General features: G+C 41.8%; 1 protein-coding gene across 2 annotated transcripts in view; it reads left to right on the top strand.

The window, feature by feature from the left end:
- KDM2A (lysine demethylase 2A) overlaps nucleotides 1-18,675 on the top strand; it is a 99,632-nt gene that overhangs the window by 71,841 nt on the left and 9,116 nt on the right. For both annotated transcript variants that reach the window (XM_019645301.1, XM_019645300.1), the window contains 8 exons: nucleotides 177-330; nucleotides 1,191-1,306; nucleotides 4,195-4,321; nucleotides 6,412-6,806; nucleotides 15,174-15,257; nucleotides 16,516-16,785; nucleotides 17,308-17,439; nucleotides 18,559-18,648. In XM_019645301.1, the coding sequence (XP_019500846.1) occupies nucleotides 177-330; nucleotides 1,191-1,306; nucleotides 4,195-4,321; nucleotides 6,412-6,806; nucleotides 15,174-15,257; nucleotides 16,516-16,785; nucleotides 17,308-17,439; nucleotides 18,559-18,648 (1,368 nt within the window). The remainder of the gene's footprint in view (nucleotides 1-176; nucleotides 331-1,190; nucleotides 1,307-4,194; nucleotides 4,322-6,411; nucleotides 6,807-15,173; nucleotides 15,258-16,515; nucleotides 16,786-17,307; nucleotides 17,440-18,558; nucleotides 18,649-18,675) is intronic.

Here is an 18,675-nt window from a genome sequence, read left to right as displayed (position 1 = left end):
AAAGATCTACTTCCTTAGGGCCCTTAGAATTTCCCAATTTTCAATTTCTGTTGATTGAGAGAATTGTTTGCCTCTCTTCTACCTGTTGGTCTTAACTTTGTACCTTTTTATCAGTTGAGGGAGGCGACTGGGTCATGTCAATGGCTGTTAACAGACTGAAGTTTTTTAACTCACAGGTCTTCTGGCTCATCCCCCCTACAGCCCACAACCTGGAGCTGTACGAGAATTGGCTGCTATCAGGGAAACAGGGAGACATCTTTCTGGGTGACCGGGTGTCAGATTGCCAGCGCATTGAGCTCAAGCAGGGCTATACCTTCGTCATTCCCTCAGGTAAGCCAGATGGGAAAAACGGATTATCTACTCTAGCCATTTACTTTTCTTAAAGAAAAAGGAATTGGCGGATTACCGCCAAGAATGATTATGATGCTGGGGTAGGCAGGAAACAAGGCTGTCCTTTCCCATCGCTATGGGGCAGATGCTGAGGGGTTTTTTCTTTTTTGTTTAAAGGCAGTGCTTTTCCACTAAGGGTGTGTATGAGAATTGCCAATAGAGACTTCTTTGATCTACATGCTTGGGCCCACATTAGCCCTAGATATTCAGAGTCTCTAGTGATAAGACCTGTTCTGTAGGTGATACACAGTCCTTGGTTAAGAACTACCTGCTCTGAAGGATGGCTGTGAAGGCTAGAGGGAGTGCTGAATCAGTAATATTTTTGATCAGGCCACTAGTTCCAAAATAAGTACTCAGAGCACAGATTTCGGAGTCACAAACCTGTATTAGAATTAAGACTTTGCATTTACCTGCTAATACCACTGTGGTCAAGTATGTATTTAAATTTCTCTTATTTTGTGAGAAGTACATGAAAATACATGTAAACTCTCTTGTACTGAACCTGGTTTGTAGTAGGTGCTCCAGTAAGTAGAAGCAGCATTTATTAAGAGTTTGTTAAATGCTAAACACTTGACATGCATTTTCTCGTTTAATACTTACCAACAACCATATAAAGTATAATTTATCCTAGTTTTATAGAGGATAGTGAGGCCGAAAGAGATTAAATAATTTGACCAACCATTAAGAGGCAGAATCAGAGTAAAAAGTGTGATCTAGGAAGGAGTCTCACACTAGCTCTCTCAGAGGCTATGTAGCAATGTGTTCTCACAGCCACTGCCTTTCACTCCCTTTACTTCTAGGCTGGATTCATGCTGTGTACACTCCTACAGACACGTTAGTGTTCGGAGGCAATTTTTTGCATAGCTTCAATATCCCCATGCAATTAAAAATATACAACATTGAAGATCGGACACGGGTAAGTAATTCTGTGTAACAATTAGATATGAAGAGATTTACTCCATTTAAGACTGATGTTACTATATAAGAGGTTCACTGATAGTATGTCTCAAAACTTCAACTTCTCTTTGGGTTAAAATGCAGTTGAAACGTTTTAACAAGATATCTACATGCTTGGTTTTGGGGACTCGTAATTCTTTGAGGTTCTTGGTATCTTGGATTTTTATAGGACTAGAGATAGATATTTGGTAATCTCTTGAGCCATGTTTTTCGTTTTTATGTTCTTAGAATAATTTGGTGTAATGAGGTTTATCAACTCAAGATTCACAACTATAAATTAACGTATCTTTCTTTACTCTGATTACTATCTAAAAACACTCAAACTAATACTTTAATGTGTAAATCTGTATACTACCTTTTTCAACTGGGGTTCCATGAGAAAATTAAGCCCTGTAGAAAATGATTTCTGTCTCATTTTCTCAGTTTTCCCTAGGATGGTACATACCTGATACCGTTCTAGATGTATAGGAAAAAGATTGATTGATTACGTGTAGTGAATACCTTAAGGCAAGATTTGGCAAACTTTTTTTATGTACAGGGCCAGATAGTAAATATTTCAGGCTTTGTGGGCCATAGAGTATCTGTTGTAAGTAGTTAACCCTGCTTTATAGAATGAAATACTTGAATGAATGAGCATGGCTCAAATAAAATAAAATTTTATTTATGAACACTGAAATTTGAATTTCATATAATTTCCCTGTGTCACAAAATGTTCTTTTAGGTTTTTGGGGTTTTTTTCCCCCCAGCTATTTAAAAATGTAAAATAGGGCTGGCCGAGTGGCTCAGTTGGTTAAGAGTTGGCTTAAGAGCACGAGCTCTGAGCAACAGGGCCACCGGTTCAATTCCCACATGGGCCAGTGATGCTGTGCCCGAGCCGAGCTGTTGCTGAGCTGTGCTCAGCTGGTGTAACAACAAGATTGCCTGTTCGATGGTGGGCTGTGCCCACCCACAACTAAGACTGAACTTGGCACCTTGAGCTGAGATGCCGCCCGGATGGCTCAGTGGATAGGGTGTGCGCTCTTAACAACAAGGCTGCTGGTTCCACTCCCACACAGGATGGTGGCTACACCCACCCACAACTAAGATTGAACACAGCACCTTGAGCTTAGAGGCCACGAGCTGCCATCGGGAAGCCAGATGGCGACTGACGCCCTCCACAATGAAGATTGAAGAACAACAACTTGGCTGGCCCCCTTCCCCAACTCCCCAACACTGTTCCCCTCCCCCAATTCCCCAATAAAATCTTTTTTTTAAAAAATGTAAAATACACTCTCTTAGTTCATAGACCTTACAAAAACAGGCAGCTGACCAAATCTAGCTACTATTTCCTGGCTGACCTGTGCCTTAGAGGAAATAGAGCTTAATTCTTTAGCAGACCCTAGTTGGTAAGGGCTGAATGATATATAATTAAAGTATAAATGGTGTTGACATTAAACAGCAATTAGAGTATATTTAGAGTGTGTGATGTTCACAACTTGTTCCCAAGTAGTTCACAGTAATAATAGCGTATATGAATAGAGATTAGCCAATGTGGGGAAATGTTAGCAATCGGAGAACCTTGGAGAAGTGTGTGTTCATGGTACTGCTCTGGACATTTTTTAGTGGATTTGAAAGTTTTCAAAATTAGAAAATAGCAACTAGTGAAGAGTTCGCACCTTTTAGAAGGAATGGTCATTGATTGACCTGTTTACTGTGAAGATAGTTAACTGTTTTGGTGCCTATTTTGAAATATTTATTTCGGTTAGGAGCTACTTATTATCTTATACACAAGATTGGTATAGGTGAAATTATAGGGATTGCCCTGTTAGTAGAATTAAAAGAGGATGTGGTGCTTTTAAAATAAATTTTATAAAAGTGAGTTTGTGCTTGTTTGTTAAGAGTAATGAAACTACAAAAGATAGTAAAGAATTTAGTAAATTTGAAGTTATAATAGTAGTGAAAATAGTTTAAATGTTTCAAAAGAGAAAAATTATATAATTTCAGAGTAGAATACTCTTACTTAACTCAAAAGCATTCTAAGAGGTAATACCACCCAGCTGCAGTAAGATTAAGTCTGAAAATTAGATTTTAGAAAGCATTTCCCTTTTTTGGCTAAAAATTACTATTATACCCATGGTTTAATTGGTTGCTCAGTTTGAGGAAATAAAGGGAGGATATATTTTCAGTAGCATAGGTAAAATGAGCACTTATCTCCGCACGAAGACATCTCCGCAGACTGATAATAACTGAATAATTATTACTGACTGGTAATAACTGCAGACTGGTTAAACTGGTAGTAACTGATTTTATCTATCTGATTTTACCAGGCTTTATCAGGAAATGTCCAATTTCAGTATCTAATCACCATATTATTCCATTTTTCCTAACTATGGCTTAATTCTTTTATTCCAAATAAGGAATCCTTCTGTGTTACTATAAAATTTCATTGGGTCCCCTACGTGTGTGTGTGTGTGTGTGTGTGATTTTTTTTTTTCACTTTCTATGCTGACCTTTTATGTGCCAAATACCAGCTAACAATTTCTCGATGAAGTATATTGTGTCTTACGCTAACATTTTACTCTTTGTCCCAGAACTTCTTTTTGATGCTTTGCTACGCAACCAAGACAGCTTCTTGGTCGTTCAGAATGAATGGTCTTTCCAAATACTTTTTAATCTTCAGTGATTGTTTCCCAAGACCAACGTTTTCTAGGTTGACAGATCCTCTTACATTCTTGCTCCAAACGCCAGCCTAGGTTTGCAGGTTGACTAGAGAGTTTTCCTAGGTTAATTATCAGTGATTCAATTGTCTTACTCTCTTTCGTTGAAAAATGTTATCAACTTGCTTTTCTCACTATTTTGCTCCTATAGGTTCCAAATAAGTTTCGCTATCCCTTCTACTACGAGATGTGTTGGTACGTGTTGGAGCGCTATGTGTACTGCATAACCAACCGCTCCCACCTAACTAAGGAGTTCCAGAAAGAGTCCCTCAGCATGGGTAAGTGTCCTGCCTCCATGAACCTTCAAGACGCCCTGCGGGACCGAGGGCAAGGCCAGAAATATTCAGTAGGCTATTTGTTGCTCAATAGTTTTGTTTTTATTTTTTGTCTTTGTACTTATCTGCCGGGGGTACCAAATTCATTCGTTGGAGCTGAACTCTGGTTACAGCTGATCTCCTACCCAGATGTGAATTACTAGGTTAAATAAAATTCTCTGGATCTCATCTTTGTATGAGTTTGTTAGTACTTCGCTCCTCAAGAAAGTGATCAGTTGTCTAATGTTTTATTGTATAAAGAAGGTCTTTGGCACAATAAAAACTAGGATTGTATCGTCATAGTAACTCCTAACTATGTTCTAGGCACTAGTAGTTTATATACATTAAGTGACATATTTGTGAGGTAGGTATTTTATTTTACAAATTAAGGTTAAAGAAGATTTAAAAACTTATCTATGTTCTTAGAGTTAATAAGTGAGAAAGCTGCAGTTTGAACCAGGTTCATAAGACTCTAAAATCTATATTCTTAATCTCTGTTTCTCCAACTTCTATAAAGAGAAATAGTTTATTAGATATCAGGATAGTTTCAGTTATACATTTTTAGGCTGTTCCAAGCCTTAAAGTGAAGAGGAGCCAACACTGTAATATCCTGTGGTCACGTGTTTCATGGGATGTTCAATTGAAGCAAGATACTTTTTGCTTTAGTATTTTCCTCTGAGGATATTTTGTAATTCTCATTTGAAAATTTAAAATGCTCACCCAATACATAAAAGCAGGATATAGAATTGTATATATAGCACGATCCCAATTTTGTTTAAAAATACATATAATCATAATCATGTCCATATACATAGAAAAAAATGGAAAGAAAATGTATCACGCTGTTGAGTTGTTATTCAGGGGTGGGGGGATAAAGGATGACTTGTTCACTTCTTTGCACTTTCTGTATTTTCTAAATTATTAATAGTAAACATGTATTACTTACACAATAAAAGACCAGTGAACATTTAAAAATTCTTCTTTCATTAAAACATTTATTTTCACTTTGTATTGTTGTTAGCTGTGTTGCTAGGGTTTCAATTCCAGAGCTTAATATTATGACCAAAACTTTAAACAAAACTACTTCTTTAATATATTTTTAAAATTAAATTTATTGGGGTGACATATAAATTTCAAGTGTACAATTTTATGATAAGTCATCTATGTACTGCATTGTATGTTCACCACCGAAAGTCTAGTTCTCCTTCCATCACCATGTATTTGACCCCTCTTACCCTTTTCATCCTCCCCTCACCTCCCTTCTCCCTCTGCTAACCACCATGCTGTTATCTGTGTCTGCATTTGTCTGTTTTATTTGTTGGTTTGTTGTTTTCTGCTTTATATCCCACATGTGAGTGAAGTCACAGTTCTTACCCTTTTCTGTCTGACTTATTTCACTTACCATGATACTCAAGATCCATCCATGTTGTCACAAATGGCAGTATTTCATCCTTTCTTATGGCTGAGTAGTATTCCATTGTGTATATATACCACATCTTTATCCAGTCATCTGTCAATGAACACAGGTTGTTTCCATGTCTTAGCTGCAGTGAACATAGGGGTACATACATCTTTACAAATAAATGCTTTCAATTTTTTCAGGTAGATACCCAGAAGAGGAATTGCTAGGTCATATAGTAGCTCAATTCTTAGTTTACAAAACCGTTTTTCAAATATATATGCTTCATACTGTCTACTTTCTAAAAAGATAATGAAATATTAATTCCCAAATGTAAGTCTGAACTTTAAATTAATGTACAGCCATTTTCATAGGTAACTTATTTGCAACATAAAAAAAATTTAGGCCCTTCTTAATCTTTTGAAAATCCAGTTGACTGTTACCCCTTGGTTGTCCTACCAGCTCAGGATCCTATTTTACCTGTAACCGTGATTTTCAACAGTGTACATATGGGTTGGAATAAGGAGAGACTATTTTTTAAATGCTACAACTGCATCATTTACAACCTCAGGGCCCTTACCATCCGACCTATTTCTCTCATCGATCACATGGCCAAATGGCATGTTCTTACTGCATTTTTTCTTCATACTGGCAGATTTGGAGTTAAATGGGTTAGAATCCGGAAATGGGGATGAGGAAGCAGTGGATCGAGAACCCCGGCGCTTGAGCAATAGGCGTTCCATCCTCACTAGCCCTGTAGCCAATGGGGTCAACCTGGATTATGATGGACTGGGCAAAACCTGCCGAAGTCTTCCAAGTCTGAAGAAAAGCTTGTCTGGAGACTCGTCATCTGACTCTAGCCGGGGATCCCACAATGGCCAAGTGTGGGATCCCCAGTGTAGCCCCCGAAAGGACAGGCAGGTCCATCTAACCCATTTTGAGCTCGAAGGCCTTCGCTGCCTTGTAGATAAGTTGGAGTCTCTGCCACTACACAAGAAATGTGTTCCTACAGGGATAGAAGATGAAGACGCTCTCATTGCTGACGTAAAGGTAAGTAAGAGTAGTTATGTTGTGTGACAGCTACTGATTTGGCTAGAATAGTCAGTTTCTGGATTCCGAGAGAGCGGGTACAGGAATTTTGGATAATTTCTGGTTCAGCCAGAGAGAAGTTAGTATGTGCTAATGTTATGTGTGTACTGCCCAGATTTTCAATTCCTAGAATGAGGTTAGGCCCCTGTTACGAAAATACTAACATTTTGTACGTTCTGTTAGGACTTAAATTTAGCTTTAAAAACACAGATTTCAGGCTGACCCTAAAAATAAAGGAGAGTCTGAGAAAGTGTTTATCCTAAAAATTATTACTTTAAACTTAAGTTACCCTCAGATAAAGAGGCCTATTTCAGAACAAAAGTAGCCAATAACAATCTCTAGCAGTCTCACCTAAACAGAAGAGAACTTGTTCTGTGTTGGGTTATATTGAGTAGGTTTGGCATGTTTAGTTTCAAATTTGTCTAGTATTAAGCCTTAAATATATTGGGGCAACTTCTGAGAAAAGCATAATTTTAAACATAATGCATTCTTTTGCTATGTCAAGTTTCTTCATGTTGTATATATTTTTTTGTTTTTCAAGAGGTCTCCCAGTATTAGTAATCTTCAGAGCCTTTCTCACCCCTCTTGTATTGGTCTCAGAGAAATGAGCTTATTTTTAAGGAATCCAGATTTGAGCTGTCTGAATGGGAGGGAGTTCTTTTCTCATACGTAACCATTAATACAAACACACAAGAAGTATAAAGCTGGGTATAATAAGTTTCTTGTTAAATCAGTGTCTGGAACTATGTCTTGGATGCAGGGCGTGGGTATGTGTATTAGAAAACTAGTTCACAATTTGTAATAAGTGTTATTTTTAAAACCTGTCGTATATATATATTTTTAAGCCACAGACTATATAGGGAATCATTTTATGTAACTTTAAGGAAGATGGGCTAATATCTCACAGTAGGTTTTTTCCATCCCTGATTCAAGCTTTTCCTTGGTCACCACTAACCAGATAAAGTGCTCTCCACCTTCTGCCAGCCATCTCAGGAAAGAATTCCAGATAGGACCTGAACTTTTTTTTCTTTTTATCTTATTATTTATAGTAAAAAGGTAAAGAAAAGGCTAAAAGGAGTCTAACCCGGTAAGACTGGTCCTCTTCTGTAGTGATAGAAGCTGGAGAATTGGTTTTATAGTTTGGTTTTACAAGGTTTGCTCTAGAAGAGGCAGGTGGCATCATTGTGGCTTGTATTTAGGGGAGGAAATGACAAAGTTCCAGCTAGGTGTGGTCCTGTTTCTATAATGATTAATTCACAGCATAACAAACTTCGCCACACTTTTCCAGACTCACAAACTAGGTCCCAGACTCATTCCCCACCCTTGAGTGAGCAAAGGATTCTTAAATTTTTTCTTTTGCATTGTGATAGGACACATATAATTATATTTTCCTGAGAATCTGAGTGTAACATCTTTTTTTCTACAGAAGTTTCTTTTTTATTATTATTATATAGCTATTCTATCATGGATGCATGTGGGAAACATTAAATTATGACTTTGAGGACTTATTAACTTGTGTAAATTGCCTTTAAGAACCCTAAGAAGAAAGATTTCTGAGTTTATGTCTCACTAACATTCTTTTGGCCTAGGTATCTGTATTTCTCATTCATGAAAAAGAAACATACCTTTTTAGTCCTCAGGGATGTCTATGGATGGATTTAACTCCATTAAATCCAGTTGTAGGAAGCCATATTGTAATCCACTAAAGTGTCATGCTAGAAATACACAAACTCTTTTAATTAAAGTAGTTACTAAGGATATTTGAGGAAGAGTGGTAGGGGAAATGTAGAAAGACTTGGGTCATATATTAAGCAGGGTAGCAGGAGGCAGCAAGGTGAGGAGTGAGTTAAGAAGAGACATCTAAAGAGGACTCTTAGCGTTATGAGTGTCTAGAAAGAGCTTGTCCTTGTGTTTATCAGGAATCATGAAAAACATGGCTGCCCTTGCTGGCTAAGATAAGTGGCATAGAGACCAGAGTATGAGGAACGAGTGGCCAGTAGGATGACTGCGTAGGCTGACAGTGTTTGAATTCTCCCTGCAGAGAGGCTTGTTCATACCTTCTGTTTACCCAAAACCATAGTCAAAATGCAGCTGATGCCAGAAGACAACAGATTTAGACCCCAACTCTGCAAGTACTTTTACTTAAGATCAGATGGATTCATTATTCCTACAGTTGACTGGTTGTGTTTAATCTGAGCTTGAGATAATAGTGAGTTTAGAGCTTGACTCCTTTGAGAATCTGAGCATCACACAAGAAAAAAAGCATTGGATTGGGTGTAGGTGCCCAATCACTGCACAGCTGGAGACTCTGCAGTGCTGAAGAACTTAGTGTGTGTAGCACAGAAGGCTGCACTGCAGCGGAGGATGAAAGCGAGCTTAGTTTACCCTTCCTTTCTTGTAGACCTCACAAGTAACTGGCAGAAGAGATGAGAGGGAACGTGGTGAGATGAGGTAGTCATAATTGCATATTCTCTGGAAGAACAGTCAATTTTAGTGATGTGGTAAAAGGGCTTTGAAGGTTCTGAAACATTAAGTTCTACAGTGTTGAACGAATCATAGTTAAAATATTGAGTTGAAAGGGGATTAGATGAAAAATGGGACATTAAAAAATATTGACTTATTGGTAAAGTTCAGGGGAAAGTAATCAATGTGTTTAAAGTCCTGGTTAGCAGGTGTAAGGGTAACCTTGAATCCTAAAAGTAGACTAAAAGTAGAATGGAGTTCTCTCCTACTGTGAGACACTCATACATTTCTAAAACTGAGAAATTGTGTCCGTGATAGATGTTGAATAACGAGGCAGGACCTGGAGCAGTATGTATAGTACAATACCATTAACGTAAGAAAAAGAGTCTCTTTGTTTGTGTGGACATTCTGGGGGAGCCGGAGGCGGGCACATCAGCTGCTGACTGGGTCAGGCAGGGTGGTGGGAGTCAGCTGAAAGACTGAGTTTTTAATCAGACTTTTGTTTTGTGTTCATTTTGGTAATAAAGGAGCTCTTAATATGCATACATATGTAAAAAGAAGCTTTTACCCTATCAATGTATTTGGTTGCCCAGCTCAATGAAACAAATTCAGTGCTGTTGAATATTTTTCTGCTTTTCCTGTTTGCTCTAAAACATTTCATTAAGCTTGGCAAACATGTGACTTTGGGACGAGATACTGGATCTATGAAACCTGTTTTCTCTTCAATAAAACAGCATCTACCTCAGAGGGGTTGTTGTGGAAATTGATGATAATGTTACTGAAGTACTTAAGAAACAGTATCATTATTACAGGAAAAAATTAGATGTTACACATCTATGAAATTCATTTATTTCACTACTGTGAATGATGCCTGCCAACTCTGTGCCAGGAACCAGGCTTAGCGTTGGACTAAATATGCAAACATGCCATGGACCGAGCCCACAGGGGGCTTACAGCCCAGTGGCATTGAAGCTGGATAAGAAAACCAGTGCATTGTAAGTTTACAGGCGCTGTGCTTGGCATAGGGCTCTGAGGGGCCAGCCGTAGATCTGTCCTGAAGGGGAAGGAGGTGCCAGTCTCCTTAATTCACCGGCTAATAAACTTTCCTGTTAGACGATACAGCTGGGTTACTACAACATTATATAAATGGTAAAAGCTCTCAGTTTGTGAATTTGAAAATTGCCCTTCGTGATGCAGTTAGGCTACTGCTGCCCTGATCTAAGATTCTAGCATTTTACTTCGGAATTATGATCTAAAAATTTACACTAGACTCTATCCCAGGAGTACAATGGGACTGAAGCAGAGAGTTATGGTCACTAATAAATACAGAAGCACTCATCAGACATTTTCATCTGACACTAATAAAGAGAAGAACTGGTAGAGGACCCATATAATTAGATCTTAATCCATTAAGCCAGATTAGGAGGCGGAAGGAGCAACCTGTATAAATAAAACTTCATTTGCAGTTTTTACTGACAAGATATTTGTAATAATTCACACATTTTAACTGAGTAGAAAGTTTTAAATAATTCAACTCAGCTACAAGGCATATATATAGGTTAGGCTAAAATAGATTTAATTCTTTTGAAATGTTTTCATTATATTCCTGTGTTATGTAATGTCATATTCTTACTAATTCTGATCATTTTCCCTATTTTTTATTCCAAATTAACAGAAGGGGAAAAAACCAGGCCTTGTTTAAATTGTGCTTTGGAAGCTTACTTGGGATGAGTTTCCTAGTACTCTGGTTTCGTCCCTTCCTGGTGGCCTCTCGAATTTGTACTTGCTACAACTTGAACTTGTATTTTGTTTCAGAGTAACACGTTTCTCTTAAGTATTAGTACTTTGTCATCCCTCTAGATTAGATAGCACTAAAACCATAATAATATTTTCTAAGAAGACCTCTCACACTGTTATGGAACATTGGTCACACACACAATAGGCTGATTGCCCTGGGTGTTGAGTCTTAAGATAAAGTACAAAAATTGAGGATTAGAATGACCATATAAACTTTTCCTGGAAGAGCTCTACCTAACAGCACTAAAGTCCCTCCTTTTCTTGGTAAACTCCTATAAAAAGGAAAGTGTGTAGCCCCTGGTAGCAAGGCCTCAGGCCCCAGAAAATGTTAGGACTGCACTACAAACTCACTGAAACAATTGCCCTGGATGTGTATTGTTCCCAGTGGTGAGAGCTAGGTTCTTAGTGGCCTGAGGTGTTTATTTCAAAGCAGCTTCTGTAATTTCCAAAAAAAGCCAAGCTACATTTGTAAGAGTCTAAAAGTTACGTAAATCTAGACCCAAAATATGATCCACTGTAGCCTGAGAAAATGCTTGTTCAGAGCTTCGCCCTGGCTGTGTGTGGCTCAGTGCGTGGAGATGGGTGACGTTTGCCCCTCGAGGGGCTGTCAGAAGTAGCGTGGAGGTGTGTGAACAGGATGCAGGGCCGGCAGCTTCATCTAGGGAATATCAGGAACGAGGCAGGCAAAACAAACCACTGGGCCAGGAAGTGTGCGGAAGTGCAGTGTCCTGAGGGTGGGGTAATCTTAGGGGCAGAGGCAGCAGTCAGCTAAGGTCCCAGGAGACTGTCCGATAGGCAGTTGGCAGCTGCTCATTTGTGGCTCCCTGCACCTGGGGCCCCAGCAGGAGAGCAGGGTGCCTTGACCTGAGGTCGCACCTCAGCTAGTTTGCCTTGGTCACGGAGGCTGAGCTGCTAGAAGAGCTGCCCAGGCTTGTTTCTGAGTTGGTGGAGCTCCCAATCGGAGCCAGAGGCCGGCGTCTGTTGTAGAAGTTGATGTTAAACAGACATATTGTATTGAAGATCTCAATATTGGCTGGAATGTGTCATTCCTGAAGGTTTTTCTGGAAACCTGTGTGCTGGTTCAGGGTTCTGGGCAGGGAGAGTGGCAGTGAAGGCAGGTGAAGCGGGCCGTGTGCGGGGAGAGAAAGTAACTCCTGAGGGGACTCGGTCCCCGTGCCTGGCTCATGCAGAGGCCGAACTTTGGACCACTCACTGTTTGCCTGAGAGTGGGGAGAGTCCTGTGTGTGCAGAGAGAGTCCTGGCGTCACTAACAATAAGAGGTGACCCTGAGGGGAAGGGTGTGGACCGAGACAAGGACAAATGCAGGGCCAGATGCCGAATGGGTTAAAGCCTTCCCTCCCTCTGGCTGGCGCCTGCCGGCAGCACCCTCGGGGCGGCCGCGCTCTCCTATTGCAGTGGCGGTGGGAGGGAGCAGGCGGGGCGCGGCCCGCTCGCCTCCGGCAGGCTCTCCTCCAATGGCTGGGGAGAGAGCGCTTGCAGAGCACACCCCTCCCGACTCTGCAGCAGGCCGCCTGGGCCCTCTGCCGGCTGGCTCACTCGGCTCAGCTCCCCCTCCTGCCATCTTCCGTTGCAAAGCATTTCTGGGAGCTGCATGTGGGTGACGCAGCAGCATTGTTCGCAGGCACAGGAAGCCGCGGCTGAGCTGAAGGGCTTGAGAAGGAGCTCAGAGCGCTGCACGCTGCTCCCTCCAGGTAGCCTGGACTGCCCTGCCTTATGTACTCTGGGAGATTCCAGAATTTTCAACTAAATCGGGATTTTCTTGGAGGCAGAAAACCTAACTCCTTCAGCACAACTTCCAATACAGAAAACAAAACAAAGACGTTGGGGAAACTTCCACCAAGAGCCTCGGCAGCTCCAGAGCGACGAGAAACGCAAGGTCAGGCGGGCGGGCGGCAAACCCTTTCTGGTTCGGGGTGTGTGTAACTGTGGGGACTTGATCTCGGCAAAGAGGCGGAAGGACTGCCCGCTGGGCGAGTCCAGGACAATGCTTAGGTTACTTCGTGTTGGCGGAGCCGTCATTGCACTTGTCCCCTTGCCTAGTGGGATGTGCTTTTGAATTGGGTCGCTTGGCTTTTAGGAATCCTTTCCCCTTCTCCGCCCAGACACCCCCTGTTCTCTTCCCGTTCCTGTGCTGTATCGGGTGTGGGCTTGGGTTTGAATGCTCTCCCGAAGCCAGGAGCCTAGATAGGCGTTAGCCTTTCCGCACTCCACCCCCGCTCCCTGTCCCAAACCCCCACTGGTGAAGGGTGGTGGCTTCTTTATAAGGTTTCTTGAAGGGCCTCAGCTGGAGTCTGCCTTTTTTGATGAAAGCAGGGCGTGCTTGGTTGTATGGCCCCAGCAAAATAAGGCTTGGACGGCAACCTGCATTTCCCTCCACACCCACACAGACCCCAGTAGCGGAGTCTGTACGTGTGAACAGCTGCCCCCCTGCCCCCCACGCAGACACAGTTTCTCCACCTACCCTTCCCGTTCCCCACAAAAATCTTGCCCGCAAAACTAGACTGCTTAGGGTGAACAGTAAGGTTCCCTTCCTACTCTTAAACAATTGCGGATCTTTCTGTGCAGTCTGTTTTGCTGAAAGTGGAAAGTCCCTGTTTGTGGACAGCTCAGTGCTTTCAGCAGAGGAAATGGGCAGAGTCCTACTCCTCGGCAGTGCGAGGTGGGGGAGGGGAGCAGTGCGCTCACTGCCTAGCACACATTTTGAATGGACCTGAATTTTTCACCCTAGGGAGATCAGAGCCTGTGCCAGAGCCTTGTCCTGTGAGGCACCGCACCCTGCCTCCTTTCCCCCACGCGGTGCAGTGCCCTGCCGTGCTAACCGGAGGCTCCAGAATAGGATACCATAGCAACTCAAAAGTAAATAAAACGGCTGCAAAGGAAATCAGTTTGGGGGAGGGCGAGAGGCATCTGGAGGCTTTGGCAGAGGGGATGTTTGCGGAGAAGCATCATGGGTATGAGTTAAAGGGTCTGGGTCCTCACTCTGGGGTTTGGAGCCTGACCCTTAGGTTCAGGACAAACATGCTTGGTAGGGTAATGCCTCGTTCTTCAAAAAGTCTTGGTCTCTAGGTGGGATTATGGGGATGATTATTAAAGATGGCCTAAGCATGGTGACCTGGCTATGGTAAAAGTTTAGTTTTCCCTGAAACAGTTAATATGCTGTATTCGCCTAAGGAATCATGTAAATTGTCTGGATTTGTGTTCTTTTGTTAATGCCATTGCTTTAGGGCTCATGAGGTCAGAGGAAGAGGGGTTCATTCTGCTAGGTTTGGGATTCACACATTTCTGCCTAAAACATAACACATTTGTTTCAAAATAATAACCAGTGTGATTCACTTAAGTGATAGTTGCTTACAGTAGCATTGTTCCTTAAGTCATTCAAACTAGATTGGTTAAAGCCATGAGAACTGTTGCCCCTAAGATTGTTCCTGCCCTATTTAGAGGAATAAAGGCTAATAATTGACCATGAGGGAGAGAGAGAGCTTTGAGATTGCGATTTCTGTAATCAGCCTTAGAAGAACAGAGCCCTGGGTTGAATCAGACAGATATTCAGACTCTGCTGTTCGTATTATTAATTTAGTATTAGCCAATCTTTTTTTTTTTTTTGCGATTTTGCTGACATCTGCAAAATGAAGGCAGTACTTATTACCTGATAGTATTCGTTAACTAGTATAGAAAGGTAAAGGGGCGACGTAAAGTTTTATTGTCATATGTGGAATTGTGTGAAAGTAACACTTGTCGCCATGGTAGCTAGTTGCTTCAGTGAAAATGTCTACAGCACAGTGAGTATGCAGTACGGCTTGGGAGCAAAGGCTTATTCAAAGTTTTGAGAGTACTGCACTAGCCTGAGTTTTCTCTTTCATTTTGATGTACTTTTTTGCAGTGTGTCTCTATATGAAGCGAAAATACAGTTGCTGTCCGGCCCTTCCCCTTGGTGCATGTGGGGACTGAGGCTTAAGTCTGGATGCTGTTGAGCGTGGTTGGCTCTTTGTTCACTGTACCCTGCTTTTTCACCACCCACCCACCCCTTTTCTCGTATCCTACCCTTAGATTTTGCTGGAGGAGCTTGCCAACAGCGATCCCAAGTTAGCCCTCACTGGAGTCCCTATAGTACAGTGGCCAAAAAGGGATAAGGTAAGAAACGATTTTTCTCGATCTTGAGACTCTGAAGCATTTTGCTGTCTGACCGTTATCATCCCGGGAAGAAAAAGCAGGGTAATTGACTATCTTTGGAGGTGACTCTCTTAACAAAACTATCAGACTAGGAGACCTGTCCCATGTATTCATTTGTTCACCAGAATGGATCAGTTCCTATCCTTCTGGCCCAGTTCAGTGACTCAGTTATTTTCACAGATATGACTTAAAAGTAGTTAAAATAATTACATCTATTTAAAAGGCCAGAGTGTTTCTATGTTGGAATAAGACCACATTCTCAAGTTTTCCCTTAACTTGGACTTTTCAGCATTCAATTGAAAAGAGAAGAAAGGAATTACCCCGTTAGCTAATAAATGGTCAGTTATGGATTCTTTTGCTGCTTCAGTTAGATCCTGCATAATTTGTTCCCACGTTGTCCTTTGTCAAGGTTATTAAATAAAAGTAAGTGATAGCATTCTGATCCTGATCATGAGTCTGGGAGATAAATTAAAATTTGGCCCTTCTTTGGTGTTCCACAGCTGAAACTTGCAGGGCCGTCACATTGCAGGAGTGTTTAGGCAGAATGTAAAGGCATGCAGCTGAAAGACGCCTTTAATGAAGCACCTGCACTTTCCTAGGTGCAGGAGTCCCACTCGGCCTCTGCTTGGCCGTATGGGACTCCTCAAAACATTTTGTCATTTCTGAATTTAATTAGAGTATCTTCCACGTCCCAGGTTGTGTGCTTAGATTCGGAGTAATAAATGAGCCAGACCTGTCTCACCCTCAAGTAATTGACTGTCTTCTTTAGGGTCATATTCTGAGTAATAATATTCAGCATAAGGAAATACCGGAAGCCACTGGAGTGACTGGTACATAGAAAGCTTCAAGGAGGGGAGACTCTTACAGCTCAGCAGAGTAGAGGGATGTGGCTAAAGTCGTAGCCTGAAGGAGTTGGCAAACCTTATCTGTAAAGGTGACATGTAGATAATAAAGATAATAAAAAATAAATTTTTTAGGTTTTGCAGACTATATAGTCTCTGTTGCAACTTCTCAATTCTGCCATTGCATGTGAAAGCAGTCATAGACAACATGTAAACAAATGAGCATGGTTGTGTTCCAGTAAAATTTTATTTACAAAAAAAAACAGGCAGCAGGCAGATTTGCACACAGACCATAGTTTGCCAAGCCATGTAATCTTCTACCCCTCCAGCCCTTAAAGCTACCTGATCTATTTGACCTCACTGCTTTCTCTTTCCAGCTTAAATTCCCAGCCCGGCCAAAGGTGCGAGTTCCTACCATCCCCATCACAAAGCCTCACACCATGAAACCAGCTCCACGGTTAACACCTGTGAGGCCAGCTGCTGCCTCCCCCATAGTGTCAGGAGCCAGGCGGAGAAGAGTACGATGTCGAAAATGCAAAGCCTGTGTACAAGGAGAGTGTGGTGTTTGCCACTATTGCAGGGACATGAAGAAGTTTGGGGGGCCTGGTCGCATGAAGCAGTCCTGTGTACTCCGGCAGTGCTTGGCAGTGAGTGATCTGCTGGGTAAAGAATTTGGGGGAGGGGCGGTGGTGCCAAAGGGACTGACATACACCTAATAGAGAGTTATAGACTTCAGAATTGGAAAGAAAAAGATATGCTCTCTTTTTTACTTTCTTTGTCCCTTTTCTGGGTCCCTCGGTTCAGAAGGAATGTATTTAGTACTAAAAATTAGCTAATATACTCTTTCAGCCTTACCCAGTTTTCAAATGAGAGACCAGCATTTGAAGGGCAAATCCCTGCCATCTGTCCCCTCTTTAAGTGGATTAGAAAGGAAGGAACTATAAGACCAAGGACAGGCTGACTGAAAATAAACTGGTCTTCCTTGGCCTCTAGCTAGTCGATTCTCCCCATCGTCTTCCTCAGCCGGTTCTCCACCTGGTCTCTAAGCTCTCTGCAAATTTACTGGAGAATTACAGGAATTCAGTCGCCCATCTCAGTTAAAGGGAAGCTAAAAACCATAAGGATCTAAGTCTGCTCTCTTTTTGGTTTCTATCTTTGTCCTCTTGTAGCCCAGACTGCCTCACTCAGTCACGTGTTCCCTCTGTGGAGAAGTGGATCAAAATGAGGAGACACAGGACTTTGAGAAGAAACTCATGGAATGCTGTATCTGCAATGAGATTGTTCATCCTGGCTGCCTGCAGGTGAGGAGAAGCCTGAGGGGGCCCCTGAGGTCTCAGCAGATAGAGTGTCTAAAGATACTGAGTGGAGCAGAGGAGACTGGGACATATGTCAGGAGAGGCTGCCAGCAGCTGTGCTGTGGGCCATCAGCTGTGGGTCAGGTAGTGAGCTAACATCTGCCCTGATCCAGCTGTCTATATTGTGTGTCAGGCACTGTGATGTCCTGTGAGGATACCCCAATCCACAGAATAGTCCAGGTGTCTGCCCTCTTACGCTTACAGTCTGGCCTCTGGAGAATATGTTTGGAGTGAAGTCATTTTAATGTGCAGCTGGGGCTCAGAACCACTGTTTTTTATGATTCTCTTGTTTAATCTTTAAGACGACCCTGTGAGGCTAAGTCTACCCCATTTATTCATATTTCTTTAAATCTAAAGGGCATTGGTGCTGGTACTTTTCTTGGTCTTCCCAAAGGTATCAGTTATGTCATGACTGCCACCTGGCTAACAATGATTATAAGACGCTGTTAATTGTGAGAAATGGCCCGATTTCAGAGATTCAAATGTGAAAAGTATGCATCTTAGAATCTATTAAAATAGGGTGTTATCTCCATGATGATGATAATGGTTAATACAAAGCATTTACCTTTTAGTCCTCACCACAACCTTGTAAAATAGGTATTGTTAGTTATCCCCACTTTACATTGTGAACACTGAGTCACAGAGACTAGGTCACTAGTCTCTGAACCCAAGCAGTCATAACAACTATGCCCCACTGTCAAGATCCGGTTTGGCACCATTCCTGTCTGTTCAGTTCCTTTTGCAAAGTGGCACGTGACCCTCAGAAGACTATATGTGTCAGGAGGAGACCCCAGATTGGCCCAGACTCAGGAATTTCCTCATGGAGCTAACTTTGATCAAGTAACTATGACTGAGGGTGGCCAGTTTCCCAGTGGCTGGCATGGGGCCAGGTGGCTCTCGGTTTTTCTCTTGCATGGACCAGTGTGTTTAGGAATAAGTTAACTTCCAGGTTCTTCCAACCTTGTGGCTATGTTATTTGATAAAGGAGGCTTACAAGACAGGGTTTGTTTTTTGTTTGTTTGTTTTTAAATGAGACAGATTTTTAACATCCCTGTCTGCCTGTAGATGGATGGAGAGGGGTTGCTTAACGAGGAATTGCCAAATTGCTGGGAGTGTCCAAAGTGCTACCAGGAGGACAGCTCAGAGAAAGCCCAGGTAAGGGAACTTTATCCAGACTTACAC

This window comes from Hipposideros armiger, unplaced genomic scaffold, assembly GCF_001890085.2.
Source record: "Hipposideros armiger isolate ML-2016 unplaced genomic scaffold, ASM189008v1 scaffold_93, whole genome shotgun sequence".
Lineage (NCBI taxonomy): Eukaryota > Metazoa > Chordata > Mammalia > Chiroptera > Hipposideridae > Hipposideros > Hipposideros armiger.
Note: the sequence above shows the minus strand (reverse complement) of the source record. Positions and strands in the feature narration are given on the sequence as shown.